An 18,623-nucleotide genomic window follows, 5' to 3' on the forward strand; every position below is an offset into this window, starting at 1 on the left:
ATGTTATGGAGACAGTGAATGCAAATTTTCTCTCATGCATATTCATTGTGGATATCCTGAAAACCTGACTGGCTGAGGTCAGTCAACACTGGGGTCAGTTTTCAAAGATCTGCTAAGTGGATTAAGCGAGTCAATTAATTTTTGTGTTTTTATCTTGAGGAAAGTTTTCACCCTAAATTATTTGGCTTCATTGTTGCAGAAAATGTACTTCAATTTAGCACAGCAAATTGTGTGTGTGAGTTCACTTGACTAAACTTAGCTAGTTAGTTGTGAAAATCATCACTAGTTGCCTGAGTCATAAGCCCAACCCAGAAATGCCTCTGGGCTATCCCTTTTATTGCCCAGTTAAAATTGGCTAACATTAGGACATTGAGTCTGGTCAAATCAAGTCTAGCTGTTTCCCTAGCCTAATCAAAGCAGGGTTTTGCCTTAAGACCACGGTAATTCATGCGGATACCGAGATTCTGATGCCCAAGCAACAGCAAATCCCTCCCATTGCTGCACTTTTCCGTGACCTCCTGACTAGCTGGTGGCACCCTTGTGGCACCCAGCACTGCATTTGCAACAATCATTTCTAGCATCCCACTCTTCTGTAAAACATATTAATCAGTTGAGATTGCGGAAGCCATGGCCCATATAGACACAAGCACTTTAAAAGTTTGTATTAATTTTCTGCATGCAAACTAAGCACTCATCGTTCCCAACTGAAAGTACATAAGAACATAAGAAATTGCCATGCTGGGTCAGACCAAGGGTCCATCAAGCCCAGCATCCTGTTTCCAACAGTAGCCAAAACCAGGCCACAAGAACCTGGCAATTACCCAAACACTAAGAAGAACCTCATACTACTGACAATAGCAGTGGCTATTCCCTAAGTATAATTGATCATTCACCACCAGTGCCTGAATAGGGACTGGTGGTGAATGATGGAATGTTCTGCTTTCAGAGCCCATTCTCTAATTTGCAAAGCACTATAGATCTCGCTCAAAAAGACACCCACGGTAGTCTAGGCCTGTCAACGACAGAAAGCAGACCAAGGCCTTTTTTATTTATTTATTTTAAATCTAGGATTTAAAGCCCAGAGGAAGCACAGTAAACCCATAAGGAAAAATCCAGTATTCAAAAACAAGTCAATACATGAAACTTGGGAATAATTTTCCAGTTTGATCCTACTGAAAAATGACCTTGGATAAATATAATGTTCAACAGAAAACATTGCCCAGCTCGTGATTCACCTTCATGCTTGTCCATGCTTGTTATACCTTCAGCTAGATGGATTTCAGCAGCGCATACACACTTTCACCACACTAAAGTTGAAAAGCACTAAAAAGGCATCTCCACCTGAATCTACCTACTTTTATGTGCCCAGTATTCAGGAAACTATGTGAAGTGCTGAGAATTCTTTTTGAAACTGAACCCATTTCTGATCCCAGGAGACTGGTTGTTTCCAAATTTATTTTTTTTTTGCATTTAATGAGTCTTATTCATTTTTCAATACAGAAAGCAAGAAAGAAATCAGGGAAGAGAAGACAGGGCTCCTGCTTGAGGGTTTTTTTTTTTAATTTTAAGCCCTTCATTCAGAAATAAACAAATTAAAATGAATGCATTTGGCTAATACGATTGCAATAGGAAAAAAAAAAAAAAGTAGATGCACTTTGCAGGGAAATAAACCTCTCTCATCCAAAGCCTGGCACACTTCCAGTAAATCTCACACGTTGAAATAAAGTTCAGATCACCATAACCCTTTTCAGTGAATTTTATTTATTTATTTATAACTTTTTATATACCGAGGTTCAATTAACAAGATTATCACTTCGGTTTACATTACAACCAGCAAAAAATAACAGAGACAAAGTCTTGTTTTACAATAAACAGGGTAGAAGTAACCTGGATAAACATAAAAAGGGTGAAGCAAGTATAGAGAATTGGGCGAAAAGCAGTGAAATTAAATAGGGGAGGACTATGAAGGCCTAAAGTTGGATAGTGTACGCATGGTGCAGATAAGAACCAAGGCTGAAGTGAGTAGTTATGGGAAGGCTTGTTCGAACAACAAAGTCTTAAGTCTCTTCTTAAAGGTGATTTTTGTCAGATTCTTATCTCAGCAGAGGTTCCCATATTTCAAGACACATCTGGAGGGCTCTCACTACTAAGGATACATACCACAGAAGAACATGGGATAGCATGCTGCATTAATGCATTGTCAGATACAAGTAAAAATGACCCAATCCCTTACCACACAACACCGATCATCAACCTATTATTACTTATGAATCAGCAAGCCCTAGTGACAACTTGTGAGCTTAGCAAATCGACCATTCTGAGCTTTTTCTCCTTCTGCAATAATTTGTAAGCAGGTAAAGCACTTTCACGGTGAATTTTGCTGGCACAAGCCTTGTTCTTTTTTTTTCAAGTTCCTATGGCAGTTTAGAAAATAGACAAGTGAATGTTGGAAGTTCTCCCTCTTGGTGCTTGGCTTCAAGCCGCCCCCCTCCCCCCAGCTGTTCACCTTTCAGTGTCTATCCTGGTTATCCATAAAGATGAAGGAGTGGAGGGGTAAGAATGGGGGGAGGGGGGGTGTCCTAGGGTTTGTGGACGCTGGATGCACTTGTTGTAACAGGATCTCTCTCTTTCCTCTCTTCAGGCCTGCACAGAAATTCATCCAGACTCTGAGCTCGGCCTCTGCTTTACCCTGACCCTCTTGAAGCAGGACCTTCCCGCACCAATGCTCTTGTTTTCTCTGCCCTCTCATGCAGAGTCAGACATAACAATCATGCCGTTACTTCATACATACTCCCATCATTCTCCTCTTAGAATATCAACCACAGGGGGATAAGACTTGGGCATTGATAAAACATATCATTTTGGCAGTGTTTTAAGTCAAAACAGAATATAGTGACAGTTTTCTCAGAGTGACTAGTAGAGTCTGATTTCTGTCCCACTCCAGATACAGAAGTAAGGGAAGATTTTCTCGTTGAAGCAGGCACTGAAAGTGTAGAGGTGCTCCACTGTGTCGGCATTATAGAAGGAAAGCCTCCCCTCCTCATAGTCCAGGTACACTCCCAGCTTCCTGGGGCTCTCATGCGGGGTTAGAGTGGTCACAAGGGAGGTGAGAGCTCGGTACTGACCTTTCCATGCCTCCAGAACCCAGATACCTTTCTCAGGTGATTCTATGGCATCCCCCTTCTGGGGGACCCTTCTGCGGGGTACAGAGTCTCTGAAGAAGCATGGTGGAGCTTGTAAATTAAAATCAAAATCATCTTCAAAACGTGCTGAATGAATCTTGGATTCAGCATATTGGGGTACATTGACAGCTTCTTTAAAATTTAGGAATACTTTATCCCTACGTGGCACCTGGCAGTCCCCATGCTTAGGATAAATGGGAAATCCTAGCATTTTAGCAGATGATTCTGGCTTCTTTTCCTTCCTGCTCACAGACCCTCTGGCGGCTCCCACAGACCAGTCTCTCCCAATCTCTACCTGCACCTCCCAGTAATGTCTCCCAGAGGTGAATCCCTCACAGCCCAGCACACAGGGGGAAGCATCAAATCTCTTGGGATTCTTCAGCAATTGCTGCCCTGTTCGCCCCCAGGTCACACTTTTCCGATCCTCGGACAGGATGAGAAAAGGATTTGCCGTTTCTGGATCCAGAGTCACAGACACTGCAGAGAATGGGAGAGAAAAAGATATTTCATGACCAGGCACAGGAAAAATGAAGCTTGCTGGAGCCCATTTCTCACGGAGACATTGCCTGTCTATAATGTAGTACCTGCTGCAGAGCAACAACACCCATGATAGGAACGTCATGGTGGTATTTGTACCTGTAAATAGTTTGGCATTTTCTGACTTGTAAAATTTTTGAATAATCTCTACCATGTAAAACCATAAGCACTAACGAAGCCACTTTCTCCTCCAGAACAGATATTTATTCACTCCTTGTCCCTAGTCCCTCATACACATTCCATGACCCATAGCTGGCTGAAGCACCCAAACTCCGATTCCTATTCCCAGTCACACTCACTCACTCCGCTTCCCACCCTAGTCACACAGCTTGACCTCCAGCCCCTGACATATTATTAAATCCAGAATCTCTCTTTATATAAAATATTAGCCTTATTTTGGACTACAAAGTTCATTAGTTTTTACATTACCCTCTTTGCTGTTGTATCTAAGTTTTCTGAGAGAGAATTTAAAAATAATATATTTATTCATTTTCAAGTTGATATATTCAAGGATCAGTTGACATGGGTATTAAAAAAAATTTAAAAAAAAAAATTAAAAAAAAAAAGCACATAACACTTTCTAAGAAAATGCTATATATTTACATGGAAGACACATAGTAAATGCACACGGTTCATTAGCCCACAGTACAGGGACCCAAGCCCAGCGGAGGCTAACGAAAGCTCATCAAGCAAAGGTGAAAAGACAAAAAGAACGAACGAACAAGGAAGGTGAACAAATACATAGGTATACACTATTAATGCTCAACCATAGCTTCTTAATGCCACCAGCATAGTGCAGTCCTTAAGGTACTATCAATGTTTCAAGACTGAGTCTTGCAGTTGGCTTATGTTTTGTTATACTTATGTACTGCCTTCTTCAAACAAAAATGTGACCCAAAGTAATTTGCAAAAATCAAATACAACAATAAAGCAAAATTAAAAATGGAGATATTCACTTCCCTATGTCTACTCCATTCATCTCCTCTCCTAGTTATTTCTTTGGCTACCTGCTCAGGGAAGGCAATTCAACACTTCTGTATAGGATCTGTTTGTTTTTGTTTTTTTAGGTCAGATTGAGCTTTGTACCTAAGGTTGGTTTGGCTAGGACCAGTTTTACTTTTGTTTTATTAATGCTGATGACATTGTTTTGGTATATTTAGGTTTATATTTTTTGTTGGTATTTATTTTTGTTTTATTTTTTAATCTTGCACTGTTTTTCTGCAGGATTGTATGATATTCTCAATGATTCGACCACTATTATAATTTTTCATTGATGTATTTTGTTTACTCACTGGGAATGTTTCCTTTAAAATGTTTTGACAGGCAATGTCTAAATAAATAGATTAAAAGTTCTAAAACAGATTTGGTTCACAAGAAAAAAATGTATACTCCGCACAACACATTTGCAAGGAAAATATAACATACGGGTTGCTCCCAAATAGATGAGCTCCTGCTGCCTAATAAAAAAAATATATATTTACTTCTTTGGTCAGTGCTTTTACAAAAATCAGAGGAAACAAACTTTATGTCCAACATGGTAAATAAATTGCCTGAGGCACTGACTCTACAGCTATTTTCAAAACCTTTTGAGCATATTCCCTGGAGATAAGATAGATGACATGGAGAAATTAAGGAAATAGAGAATCAAGGAAGGAAGCTCAGTTTCTAAGACCTCCATTTCTTATGGACACAACAGTTTATTCATAATTAGTGCTATATCATAGGCATGTAAATCCTTGGCTTATTGTTCAAAATGGTCAACCTTGGCCCCTAATGCAAGGTTTTTAGCCTGGATGTTAATTTGGGCCTGCAGCATGCTACAAACCCCCTAGAAAACAGTTCATTCTATCCGACAAGAATTTCTCCATTTTAATTTCCATTTCGTTTATTAAAATTTATTAATCACCTCATGCAAAATAGGTCTAGGCGATTTACAATAAAAAACATACATAAAATAATCAAAAGACATAAATACAACCACCATATTAACAACAAAAATAAATAACAAGCACAGAACTGAACACATTTACGAGAGGAAGTTTCAGATTATTTTAACAGAGGATGATCCAAATGTTTTCACCAGCAATAGACATCCAGCTTCAGTTTAAGGCATACCATAGGCATAATGAAGAAGAAAACATTTTAAATGACACCTACATTTTTTTATATTATCTTGAGTACATATCTCATATGGAAGAGAATTCCATGAGGCAGGAGCAACTATAGAAAAAGATGTTTCACAAGTTAAAGAAAGGCGAGCAAGACGTACAGAGGGTATGTCAAGCAAACCAAGCTGTGAGGACCTCAACTCACGAGTCGGTTTGTATATTCTCAACAAAGCTTTGGTCCAAGGAGGAGAATCGGGACTAATTAATTTGAAAACTGTCATGGCAATCTTGTACCATATCTGCTCAGAAATCGATAACCACTTTAAGTTAGAAAGAATTGGTGTAATATGCTCAAATCGCTTAATGTTAGAAACAAGTCTAGCCGCAGAATTAATTAGTAACTGCAAAAGTTGTAAAGTAGATTTAGGTAAACCTAGAAACAAGCTGTTACAATAATCCAAATGCGGAAAGATAACAGCATGCACAACAGTGTGGAAATCCGAATCAACAGATGACGTAACCCAGATATTAAACGAAGACATAATGGCAGCCTATACAAAGTCCAAAATGATGGTGGAATCAATCAGGTAGACAGACTGATTTATTGGTCAATGACTGGCTCACCAGCGATTAAGGCTCCACTGCTAGCCACCCCACACAGAGCCAACATCAAGCACTCTGAGGTTTCTAACGAGCCAAAAATACATCCTGCATTCAGGAAACAAGCCTCAGCAACATCCCCCCCCCCCCCTGAAAATATAGTGATAATACACTTCAGTCATATGAGCCTCCTGGGCTCAAAGCAGCAAGTACTCACAGGGGCCGAGCAATGTCTCGGCTTCACTGGAATGGCTGCTTCATTGTCAAGCCTAATTCTTCCCAACAGAAATCCTGTGGGATAAGGATCTACAAAATGGTAGAGCACTGGCTGTGAAGGCTGGTGGAAAGATACCCTGGGGTTAAGCCCTAATTCTCCCTTCCTGTTTGGCCACGATGACTGGAAAGGGCAGCAAACAATCACACTAGAAGCTCAACCTAAAGCCACCTTTTGTCGACTATCTTAGGTCTCAATTTCTGCCTGAGAGAGATATTTTTTTTCCCACCAATGTTATTGTACATCAGTAATTTGAATTCTAAAGGTCTTTTCTTCAGAGATCCCACTGGGGCCTTTTGGAGCATGCATCAGAGGTATGTGAGCAAAAATATTAAGGGGTTGGTTGTAGGAATTGGTTGCATTGTTCTTACCTTTCCATTTCTTTGATAGTTTATTCAAAATGATATTATGGCAAAGAAAATTGCTGGCGTTCTTTCTAAGTGAAATGTCAACTGTATTTGGCAGTGGAAAATTCATATAGCCACTCCTAAAAGAAGAACAAAATTCTCAGTAATCACAGTAACATAGTAATGAAGCCAGAAGAAGACCAAATGGGCCATCCAATCTGCCCAGGAAGATTGGATGGCCCATTTGGCATAATGACCCCTGGCATAATGTTTCAATCACAATCAAGCAACTATCAAACTCTCAACAAAATTACTGTCATAGCAACATTTTTACGGGGTGAGTAGGCTTATGGTCTCTGAGGTGCCACCAATATGAGTATATTGAAAGATGATACAGCAGGAGCGGCCTGGGAGGGAACGGGGGAAGGCAGCACGGCTTGGCGCACGCAAGGTGCACAATTGTGCACCCCCTTGCGCACGCCGACCCCTGATTTTATAACATGCGCCCGCCTGCCATATCTTACAGCAGCAGGCAGGAGCGTTGGTCTAAGGAGGAACATGCTCAAAGGCCTCCAGCGGTGGAATGAGTGACTGCACACTGGCTTAGACAGCACCCACACTTCCTGCTTCAGATGCTGCTGCTACTACTACTGCCTCCACTAGGAAAGCAGGAGAGAGGAAAGAATCAGGGGTCTGCAGGCCCATGAGGTAGGAGCATTAAACAATTATTCTCCCTGAAGGTAGAAAGGGGGGACTGTTTTCCCTCCACACCCCCCCCCCCCCCCCCCCCATCATCACCCACGCTCCAGAGGAAATATTCCATTCGAAGGGCTCTTCCCTTACCCTGGTGTCGGACCTGGGCCCGAGCGATGGGATCTAGCCTCAGGCTGGGCCTAGTCCTGGGTCTCAGCAATGGTGATCCAACCTTGGGCTTAGCCCTGGCATCGGGCTGAGGCCTTGCTGATGAAACCTGGCCTCAAACTGTACCCTGGTGTTGGGCCCTGGCCCATTTTTTGTGCTACAGTGAAGTTAATGGTGCTTATGGCTTGCTTCCTCCATAGGACTTCAATACAAAACAATAAAATGAATGAAAAACGTTTTTGATATGCGATGAACCTAACAAATGACTGTGACCTATGAAATGAATGCACAAACAAACAAATTTCTTGATTCTGCACAACCCTCAAGTTACTTTATCACAATGTGCCTCCAATCCCAGTTGAAGACAAGGCATTAAACATAATTTCTTTTTTTCTGGTCAAGAAATATTTATTATTCAGGCAACCAGCTTATCATCGCTTTCCTGCTTTAAGGTAACCTTAGATCCCAGTGGTGCTTCTAACATTAGTATACTTGGGAATGAGGGTAGCAACAGGAACACATTCCATGTTAATCATTCTGTTTTATAAAGTTCTGAGCTCTCAGTGTTACCTCTAACATTTACCTACTACAAATAGCAGTCGGCTGAATTACAGCACAATAATATTCCAAGTAGTGAAACCAACGGGAAAAGTCTGAAACCCCCAAATTGGTTTTTTTTTTTTTTTTTTTTATCGGAGGAGAAAGGGAAGAGGACATTTTCACCAAACCAAATTCTAGACTGGCTAGGATGCTAAAACTTTGCAAACTAATAAGAAATAGAATCCCAAACCATTGTAGGAGGGGGAAACAAAATGTAACATGGGAAGAGTAGCTCTGTGCATACAGCAGCGAGTTAAGACCCAAGAAAGTCCAGCTCTGAATCTGGCTTCTCTCACTGACCTCTCTCGTGACTTTGTGCAAATAACGTCACTTTCCATTGCCCCGAGTACAACCCAAATTATAAACCAGTGCTTCCCAAGCCTGTCCCCTAGGGGACCCCACAGCCAGTCGGGCTTTCAGGATATCCACAATGAATATACATGAGATAAGTTTGCATATTCTGAGTCTCCATGGTATGCAGATTTATCTCATGCATATTCATTGTGGATATCTTAAAAACCCAGCTGGCTGTGGGATCCACAGGGACAGGCTTGAGAAGCCCTATTACAAATGGTCTTGGGCAAGGAAATAACTGCAGTACCTCAAGTGCAACTCACCTTGAGTTCAGAATTAGAAAAAAAAGGCAAGTTATTAAATCTCAAATCCATTTCTTTTTTTTAATCAATGGTAGATTCAAAATTTGAAATCAGATTTTAAGTTTTGGACAACTAAGTGCACTCCAAAAATGAGAGTTGGCATCAAGTCTGAATTTTTTTTTTTGTGTGTGTGTGTGTTATTATAAAGCTCATTTACCTTGAAAACAAAAACCCAAACAAACCAGCAGTGCTACCACACCAGCTACACACAAATAAATCATAAAATGGGAAAGAAGATAGTGTAACAGATAATATGTTATATGTATGTGGATATGTCTGACTCTGCTTGCTAGAATTTCAGGATGGAAGGAAGGAAAAGGCTGAGAAATAGGCAAACAAGGAAATTATAATACAGTAGAAAACAGGAATAAATTCGTACCTCAATAACAGGCTTTTTACCCCCTGTAGAGAAAAACAAATGGACATCGAGCATAAGTAACCTTTAACATATGAAAATATGCTTTCCTTACTAATCCCAATGCTGTGGCACCTCTAATCACTGATGTATCTAGAGAAAGTAAAATGTTTTCCCTAAAAATGTACCCATGGGTCTCTCCTGGTCATTGCCATCAGTTCCAATGCTCAGGGTTGAGAGTAAAATGATTATACTCAATTCAGAGAGCTCCTCTGCTTCTTTAAATATTTCTGGACTATTTTTGCTTTAAGCTGTTAAGCGGTCAAAGACTTTTTTTTTTTTAAATCTTTTTCCCAGTTTTTCCACGTTTAAAACTTTTTTTTTTTAATTTTCTCTTCCTTTCTTAAGCCAACTCCATGTATTGTTCATTCGCTATGCCGGAGTAGATGAAGTAAATGTCAGTTTGAAAGGTTCTATTTTTTCTATGTACCCTGGGTCAATTAAATTCCACATTCCCTTTCTTTTCATTCCTTCTTATGTGTCTCTCTTTTTATTCTCTCGCTCCACTTTCCTTCTCATTTTCTTTTTATTCAAGGAACACCAGCAGACATATCCATTCATTGCCACACTTCCATCAGTCCTCAAAAGAGGCAAGAGGCCAACAATTTGTTGCTTAAATTAATCAAAGCCTTGAGGCATACTACACAGCATTAGGGCACCATGGGAAAGCCATTCTTCCTTCCTGCTCCACCCTGAGAATCCACGGGAAGGCGTGCCTCCATCCCCCATCCAACCCATCTATATTCGATACTAGTTCCCCTTGGCGCTTTCAGTTTTTGCAAAATGCTTTCCAACTGCAGAACAGATTCCTGGGATTGATCATTTTTCACGTTTAGGAAGTCTGTTGCTGGCTGATGACACTTCTCAATCTCCAGTAACTAGATTTTCTCTGTATGTTCGCCAATATTTATGGTAGCATTGTAGACGTTAACATAGGGATCTACAGTCATAAACATGGCTGCCGTGGAGGCTTAAACAAACATTAGCCCAATAGGCTTACTATGATGGTCCTTTTTTATATACATTATAGCAACTTTGGTGTTAGGGGGTAAATTAGAAAGAAAGAAGGTGGGAGGATCTATTTATACTGGTGATTCAGTGAAAATAAAACACTCTCTTTAAAAGTACACCCAGGATAAGTACTGGCCCATGCCACCAACACAGAGGCCCAAGTGTAGAATTCTTAGGCTCAATACAGAGAGTTTCCCTGCTCACTTAAATGTTTCACTGATTTTGCTATCACAATTAAAAAAAAAAAAAAAAAAAAAAAAAGTCTTTACCATTCTTATCTTTTCTCTGTTTCTGCAAGTTTATGTTTCAAATCTTTTTATTGACTTTTTAACATGGTCAAAGTCACGGCAGTAATAAAACAGATGTGAAGAGGGCGGTAGCTCTGCGCACCCTCCGCAAGTTTAAAACATTTGCAATTTTCTGCTTCCTTTCTTAGACAAACTCCATCGTATCGTTTGTGCTCTGTGCCCGAGCAGATGTAATAACCTCAGTTTCAAAGGTTCCCTCACAATCTACCTTTCTTTTGATTTCTTCTTGTTATTCTCTATTCATTCTCCCACTGCTTTCAATTTTTTATACTTACCAGTGTTACCTTTATAGACCACCGGCAGACTGTCAGCTACAATTTTTTTTTTTGAATGAATGAATAAATAGCCATTTATTTATTTACATATGTATTGCCTGGCTTAAAGGAGACCCCTTCCCCCCGCCAAGAGCCCCTAAGAGAAGCCAGAGGGTAACATTTTTGTTCAAAAATCGATTAAAGCCTCACGGTGACCTACACATTAGGAGCCATGGGGAAGACCTGCCCCCTCTCCCCTTCCAGCCCCGCCTATACCCAATACTGTCGTCCCCCCCCCCCCCCCCCGAGACTCTCTTAATTTTTGCAAAAGATTTCCAAATACTAAAGAGATTCCTGGGATTGATAAAGATTTCTCACCTGTAGGAAGTCTGTTGCTGGCTGCTGACCCTTCTCCTCTATCTCCGCTATCACTTCCTTAAGGGATGATCTTTGCTCTGAAAGTTTGCCGATATTTTCGTTCAGTTTCTGCAGAATCTCCCTCTCTTCCTCTTCCACTTGGGTGAGGAAGACCTGCTGCTCCTCCTCCAGTAACTGGCGCAGCTTCTCAAACTCTGTTAGAATCATCTGCCTCTGAACCTCCGCTTGTTTCTTCAACAATGTAAACAGAAAATAAACCAAAAAAAAAAAAAAGGCGTGAATCTGTAACATCACCCACAGGCACGGCAGAACAAATGCTCTCGTGTTCAGACCGCTTAGAGCACCCATCACATCTCTTCTCGCTACCTGGCGAGGGAAGGGAAACGTTGAAGATATACAGTCATCAGTTACACTTTTAATATGAAAGTCAAGGTCTCCTTACAGTTAAACTGTCCATTCAGCATGGGTGCTGAAACCAAATTTACAGTTTTAATGTCACTGAAGCCCTGCAGTCCAAGGCTTCCTTCGGAGGGAGTGGTGCCTTCAAAGAAAACTATAATTGGCACCACTGAATTCATGGCATAGTTCCTGGAGGCACAGAAGATTTCTGGAGCTACGCCATGGCTGACACAATAAAAGCGAGAGATAAAAACTGAACTTTCTTTTCCTATCATCAGCTATTTTACAGGTAGCAAAGTGCCAACCGTAATAAAGTTTTTCCAGAACCCTTCTTAGCATGTTCCAGGTGTATAATAATCTACCCATAATTACAAATGGTATAGTGCTAAAAGTTCACGGATCCTTATTCTTGATTAATCCAGTATAAGGAGCCATGAACTTTTAGCGCTATACTATTTGTAATTGTGGTTTACTGCTCATCATCTCCACTTCCCATTGGCTGTTAATAATCTACCCATAACATATGTTGAATGGCCAAACCCTAAAGGGAATTAGATATGGGAACATAAGAACACAAGAAATGCCATACTGGGTCAAGCCAAGGGTTCATCAAGCCCAGCATCCTGTTTCCAACAGTGGCCAGTCCAACTCACAAGTGCCCAAACATTAAATAATTCTCAAGCTACTATTACTTATTAATAGCAGTTTATGGATTTTTCCTCTAGGAATCTATCCAAACCTTTTTCAAACCCAGTTACACTAATTGCCTTAACCACATCCTCTGGCAATGAATTCCAGAGTTTACCTACACGCTGAATGAAAAATAATTTTCTCTCATTTGTTTTAAATGAGCTACTTGCTAACTTCATGGAGTGCCCCTTGGTCCTTCTATTATTTGAGAGAGTAAACAACTGATTTACATTAACTTATTCAAGTCCTCTCATGATTTTGTAGACTTCTATCATATCACCCTTCAGCCGTCTCTTCTCCAAACCGAACAGCCCTAACTTCTTTAGCCTTTCCTCATAGGGGTATCGGTGCCACGATCAAAGTAGCAAATGTTGGGAGAATTAAAGAGGGGGATGATTGTTGGGGGACATCACAAAGAGGAGCTGAATACTCTGGGGGGAGATAGGGAATAAATGTCTCTCTGAAGTCCAGCAATGCAAACTGGAAACTTCTCCTCCACAAAGTCCATGCTGCTACTTGTTCTGCCGCAGGGGGACCAGGACTAGGGAAGAGGGAATAGAGCGAGGGAGAGAGAGGGCCAGGATATGGGGTTGCATGAGAGCCATGTGGGAAGGGGAACTGTATGTGAAATAGTGGGGGGACAAAGAAGTGTTTGGGTAATTGCCAGGTTCCTGTGGCCTGGTTTGGCCTCTGTTGGAAACAGGATGCTGGGCTTGATGGACCCTTGGTCTGACCCAGCATGGCAAGTTCTTATGTTCTTAAGAACCAGAAAAGGAGTAAGAAAGGGGGTTGCTAGAATTGGGGAAAAGGCATTAGAGGGGTACGAGAAAGCCAGAGTTGGAGGGTGTATGTAAAAGTAAGCCAGAACCGGTAATGGGGGAGCGGTAGTGAAAAAGGCAGAATGGTGTCAGAATGGTGGTGGGGGTAGGCACAAGGGTGTGTATTAAAGAGAGAGGGAGGGTGTTCGATGAAAGCGACAGAGCAGAAGTGGTGTGGAAGGGAGGAGCGTTGGCAAGGATGGGTCACAGAAAGACATTGGTAAAGAAGGGGGACAGAGAGAGGGTAACAGAACAAGCAGCAGTGATGGGGAGGAGCGGGAAGAGAATGAGAGCCAGAGCTATGATGGAGGAGGAGGAGTGAGAAAGTCAGAGGTGTGATTGGGAAAAGGTGTAAAAGTTTGAGAGAGGGGTGATAGGGGTGCGTGAGAGATCTGGAAATGGTAACGGTCAAGGGAGTAGGAGAGTGGGATCTGGAGGGGAGGGGCAGGTAGGAGGAGCAGGGGAAGAAGGAAAAAAAGAGGTAGGGCCAAGGTACTGATGCTGGGCATAGAGAAAAGAGAGGGTGACAGCAGCGAGAAGGAGCAAAATAGCACAAGAGGTGGAGCAGAAAGTTTTAAGGACCCCCTTAACCCCCCTCCTCCCCCATCTTGGTTACTGTAGGGGTTGGGAATGCTAAGGCAGAGCTGGTGAGAATAGAGAGTAGGAGGATGGAGAGAGACTGGTGGGAACAGGATGGAAGAGAGAGAGAGAGAGAGAGACACACAGGTGGGGACAGGGTGAGGAGATCGGTGCTGTGCATTCCAATTCCATGGCTCTTGGTGCATGAAAGTTTGGCCACCTCTGCAATAGTTCATTGAAGCATCTTTGAAAAAATTCATTTGCTGTTAACTTTCTTCACGGTCTTAGGAAAAAAAAAAAAAAAAAAAAAGAGTCAATCCAAAATCATGAAGGAGTGAAATAGATTTTGGGATGGATTGTGTCACCTTCTACCAGCCTGACTACCTGCCAATGGATTTTGGATTTCTTGAGTTATGCTCGGCGTCGGTTGCATCAGTCTTGGTGACAGCAGCTCTCCCATCTCCCCTTTCACTCCCCTCTTACAACCAGACTCTCAAATGTTCTAAAACAAAAAAAAAAAAATTAAATGTCTGCTTTTCCTTCAGTAACTTCCTATGGACACAGAGATAGAGGAAAACAAAAAAAACCTCTCTGAAAATCTGTGAGAGCCCAACAATGGAACAAGTGTTGCAAATGTGAACCTTATGGGATCCAGAACATAGGTTTAAGGTCCCAGGATTACATGCAGGTATTCCTGGTATAATGTTAATGTATAAGGATATGATTTATATAAAAACAAAATGAAAAAAAAAACCAAATAAAAATAAAAAACAAACAAACAAAACACATCTCTGCTTTTAAATGAAATGGGAAAAAAATCCCACTATTAGGAATTTGGTGTTTTTGGTTTGGGGAAATAAATGTGCACTTTTTGCAGTGCGCTCTATTTCCTGAAAGAAATGAAAATGAACGAAACAAAAAAAAAAATATGATCCCCCCACACACACTTTATCCCAACAAAGCAAAATTCAGCCAAAACCTCCCTCCAACAAAAAAATAAAAATTCTTTGGCCTGTTCACCCCTGTTAGTTTATAAGTGCTGGTAATGTTCCTCACGTCGGACTTTCAAACTAAAAATCTCAGAATGCTTCGGAAGTTTCCTGATGGTTTTGAATTGCAAAATTGTGCTTTGAATTCTCAAAATATTTTAGTATGAGCAAATTCCCCTTTCAGCTGAAGCTCGTGCATGTGGGGCAGATTATCGAGATTCGCTCTGGATGTGAAAAGGTGTTGGATATTCCAGGGTAGTTCCTTAGCTAGGAGAAACAGAAAACAAAAAAAAGGGTAAGATCTAAAGAGAAAAAGTACAATGCCCCTGCAAACCTTCACTACGCCAGCGTTTCCTTTTTCATCGGACCGCCACCTTTCAATATCTCCCAGTTTACGTTTCAGCTGATGAAGGCACTCTTTAAGCTTTACCTTTGAAAGTAAAAAAAAAAAAAAAGATAAATTAATAAAAAGATCAGAAAATAGCACCACTGAAGGCTGATATGAGGGCAACAAATAACAACAACATGAGCTTCAATACCCTGAAGACCTTAACCACAGTAAAGTGTGGCAAACCAGGGTCACATACAACAGCAACTTTCATGCATGTATTCCTGTACTGCCTCCTCTATGGGGATCAGGGTGTGAGATCTGTGACCCCGGGACACACTGTGATAATAAAGATACTGACACACACCTTGTATTCCTGCACAGCCTCCTGTATGGGGATCACAGTGTGAGATCTGTGACCCCGGGACACACTGTGATAAAGATACTGACACTCACCTTGTATTCCTGCACTGCCTCCTCTATGGGGATCAGGGAGTGAGAGCTGTGACCCCGGGACACACTGTGATAATAAAGTTACTGACACTCACCTTGTATTCCTGCACAGCCTCCTGTATGGGGATCACAGTGTGAGATCTGTGACCCCGGGACACACTGTGATAATAAAGATACTGACACACACCTTGTATTCCTGCACAGCCTCCTGTATGGGGATCACAGTGTGAGATCTGTGACCCCGGGACACACTGTGATAATAAAGATACTGACACTCACCTTGTATTCCTGCACTGCGTCCTGTATGGGGATCACGGTGTGAGATCTGTGACCCCGGGACACACTGTGATAATAAAGATACTGACACTCACCTTGTATTCCTGCACTGCCTCCTGTATGGGGATCACGGTGTGAGATCTGTGACCCCGGGACACACTGTGATAATAAAGATACTGACACTCACCTTGTATTCCTGCACAGCCTCCTGTATGGGGATCACAGTGTGAGATCTGTGACCCCGGGACACACTGTGATAATAAAGATACTGACACACACCTTGTATTCCTGCACTGCCTCCTGTATGGGGATCACGGTGTGAGATCTGTGACCCCGGGACACACTGTGATAATAAAGATACTGACACTCACCTTGTATTCCTGCACAGCCTCCTCTATGGGGATCATGGTGTGAGATCTGTGACCCCGGGACACACTGTGATAATAAAGATACTGACACACACCTTGTATTCCTGCACAGCCTCCTGTATGGGGGTCACAGTGTGAGATCTGTGACCCTGGGACACACTGTGATAATAAAGATACTGACACACACCTTGTATTCCTGCACAGCCTCCTGTATGGGGGTCACAGTGTGAGATCTGTGACCCTGGGACACACTGTGATAATAAAGATACTGACACTCACCTTGTATTCCTGCACAGCCTCCTCTATGGGGATCAGGGTGTGAGATCTGTGACCCCGGGACACACTGTGATAATAAAGATACTGACACTCACCTTGTATTCCTGCACAGCCTCCTGTATGGGGATCACAGTGTGAGATCTGTGACCCCGGGACACACTGTGATAATAAAGATACTGACACTCACCTTGTATTCCTGCACAGCCTCCTGTATGGGGATCACAGTGTGAGATCTGTGACCCCGGGACACACTGTGATAATAAAGATACTGACACTCACCTTGTATTCCTGCACAGCCTCCTGTATGGGGATCACAGTGTGAGATCTGTGACCCCGGGACACACTGTGATAATAAAGATACTGACACTCACCTTGTATTCCTGCACAGCCTCCTCTATGGGGATCACAGTGTGAGATCTGTGACCCCGGGACACACTGTGATAATAAAGATACTGACACTCACCTTGTATTCCTGCACAGCCTCCTGTATGGGGATCACGGTGTGAGATCTGTGACCCCGGGACACACTGTGATAATAAAGATACTGACACTCACCTTGTATTCCTGCACAGTCTCCTGTATGGGGATCAGGGTGTGAGATCTGTGACCCCGGGACACACTGTGATAATAAAGATACTGACACACACCTTGTATTCCTGCACAGCCTCCTGTATGGGGGTCACAGTGTGAGATCTGTGACCCCGGGACACACTGTGATAATAAAGATACTGACACACACCTTGTATTCCTGCACAGCCTCGTGTATGGGGATCACGGTGTGAGATCTGTGACCCCGGGACACACTGTGATAATAAAGATACTGACACTCACCTTGTATTCCTGCACTGCCTCCTGTATGGGGATCAGGGTGTGAGATCTGTGACCCCGGGACACACTGTGATAATAAAGATACTGACACTCACCTTGTATTCCTGCACAGCCTCCTGTATGGGGATCAGGGTGTGAGATCTGTGACCCCGGGACACACTGTGATAATAAAGATACTGACACTCACCTTGTATTCCTGCACTGCCTCCTGTATGGGGATCAGGGTGTGAGATCTGTGACCCCGGGACACACTGTGATAATAAAGATACTGACACTCACCTTGTATTCCTGCACTGCCTCCTGTATGGGGATCAGGGTGTGAGATCTGTGACCCCGGGACACACTGTGATAATAAAGATACTGACACTCACCTTGTATTCCTGCACTGCCTCCTGTATGGGGATCAGGGTGTGAGATCTGTGACCCCGGGACACACTGTGATAATAAAGATACTGACACTCACCTTGTATTCCTGCACGGCCTCCTCTATGGGGATCACATCGTGCGCTTTGTGGTCCCGGGACAAGCTGCACACCACGCAGATGGGTCTCTCATCCTCTTCACAGAACAGTTTTAAGGTTTCCTTGTGATCCTCACAAAGACTCCGAGCCGGTTCTCTCGGGGCCGTCTGAAAGAGCTGCTTTGCTATTTCCGTCACACTCGCCAGCTGCCTGTTGGGCCTGAAGCTCCTCTCCCCAGACCTCTCTCTGCACTGGGGGCAGGGGAAGTCTGCCTGCAGCCCCTCCCAGCACTTGCTGATGCAGGGGCGGCAGAAGTTGTGGCCGCACTCTATGGACACCGGGTCAGAAAAATAGTCCAGGCAGAGTGAGCAGGTGGCCTCCTCTTGCAGGTTCTTCACGGGGTTTGGAGCGGCCATGGCTGAGAGAGAAGGACAAGGAGGAGGCTAAGACTTTCACTTTCGATTCTGCAGACAGTTGTTGACATTGCAGGAGCTGAGCGTAATCTGAAACCACCTACCCCCCTCCTCCCCCGCCAGTCCCAAATCAGTTTGGTTTTTTCTCTTCTGCCTATCATTCTTAAGCAGCCCACTGAATGTTGCTCGGTCTGAATAAATGTAACAGTTCTTT

At 42.6% G+C, this 18,623-nt stretch overlaps 1 protein-coding gene across 1 annotated transcript; it reads right to left on the minus strand.

The window, feature by feature from the left end:
- Positions 1-2,343: 2,343 nt before the first annotated feature.
- LOC115078055 (E3 ubiquitin-protein ligase TRIM39-like) lies at positions 2,344-18,451 on the minus strand. Its single transcript, XM_029580650.1, has 6 exons — positions 17,999-18,451; positions 15,341-15,436; positions 11,532-11,762; positions 9,545-9,567; positions 7,073-7,188; positions 2,344-3,659 (listed from the first exon to the last, which is right to left on the minus strand). Exons 1-6 carry the CDS (start codon positions 18,410-18,412, stop codon positions 2,914-2,916), a joined length of 1,626 nt encoding a protein of 541 aa, XP_029436510.1. The 5' UTR covers positions 18,413-18,451; the 3' UTR covers positions 2,344-2,913.
- Between the last annotated feature and the right edge of the window lie 172 nt (positions 18,452-18,623).

The sequence above is a fragment of the Rhinatrema bivittatum genome, chromosome 16 (genome assembly GCF_901001135.1).
Source record: "Rhinatrema bivittatum chromosome 16, aRhiBiv1.1, whole genome shotgun sequence".
In the NCBI taxonomy this organism is placed as follows: domain Eukaryota; kingdom Metazoa; phylum Chordata; class Amphibia; order Gymnophiona; family Rhinatrematidae; genus Rhinatrema; species Rhinatrema bivittatum.

Excerpts from the sequence above, each read along its gene's own strand:
- LOC115078055 (XM_029580650.1), bottom strand. The coding sequence starts at position 18,412 with ATGGCCGCTCCAAACCCCGTGAAGAACCTGCAAGAGGAGGCCACCTGC. Across the intron at positions 15,437-17,998 it reads AGGCCGTGCAGGAATACAAG|GTAAAGCTTAAAGAGTGCCT; the intron begins GTGAGTGTCAGT and ends TTACTTTCAAAG. Across the intron at positions 11,763-15,340 it reads GAAACGCTGGCGTAGTGAAG|AAACAAGCGGAGGTTCAGAG; the intron begins GTTTGCAGGGGC and ends ACATTGTTGAAG.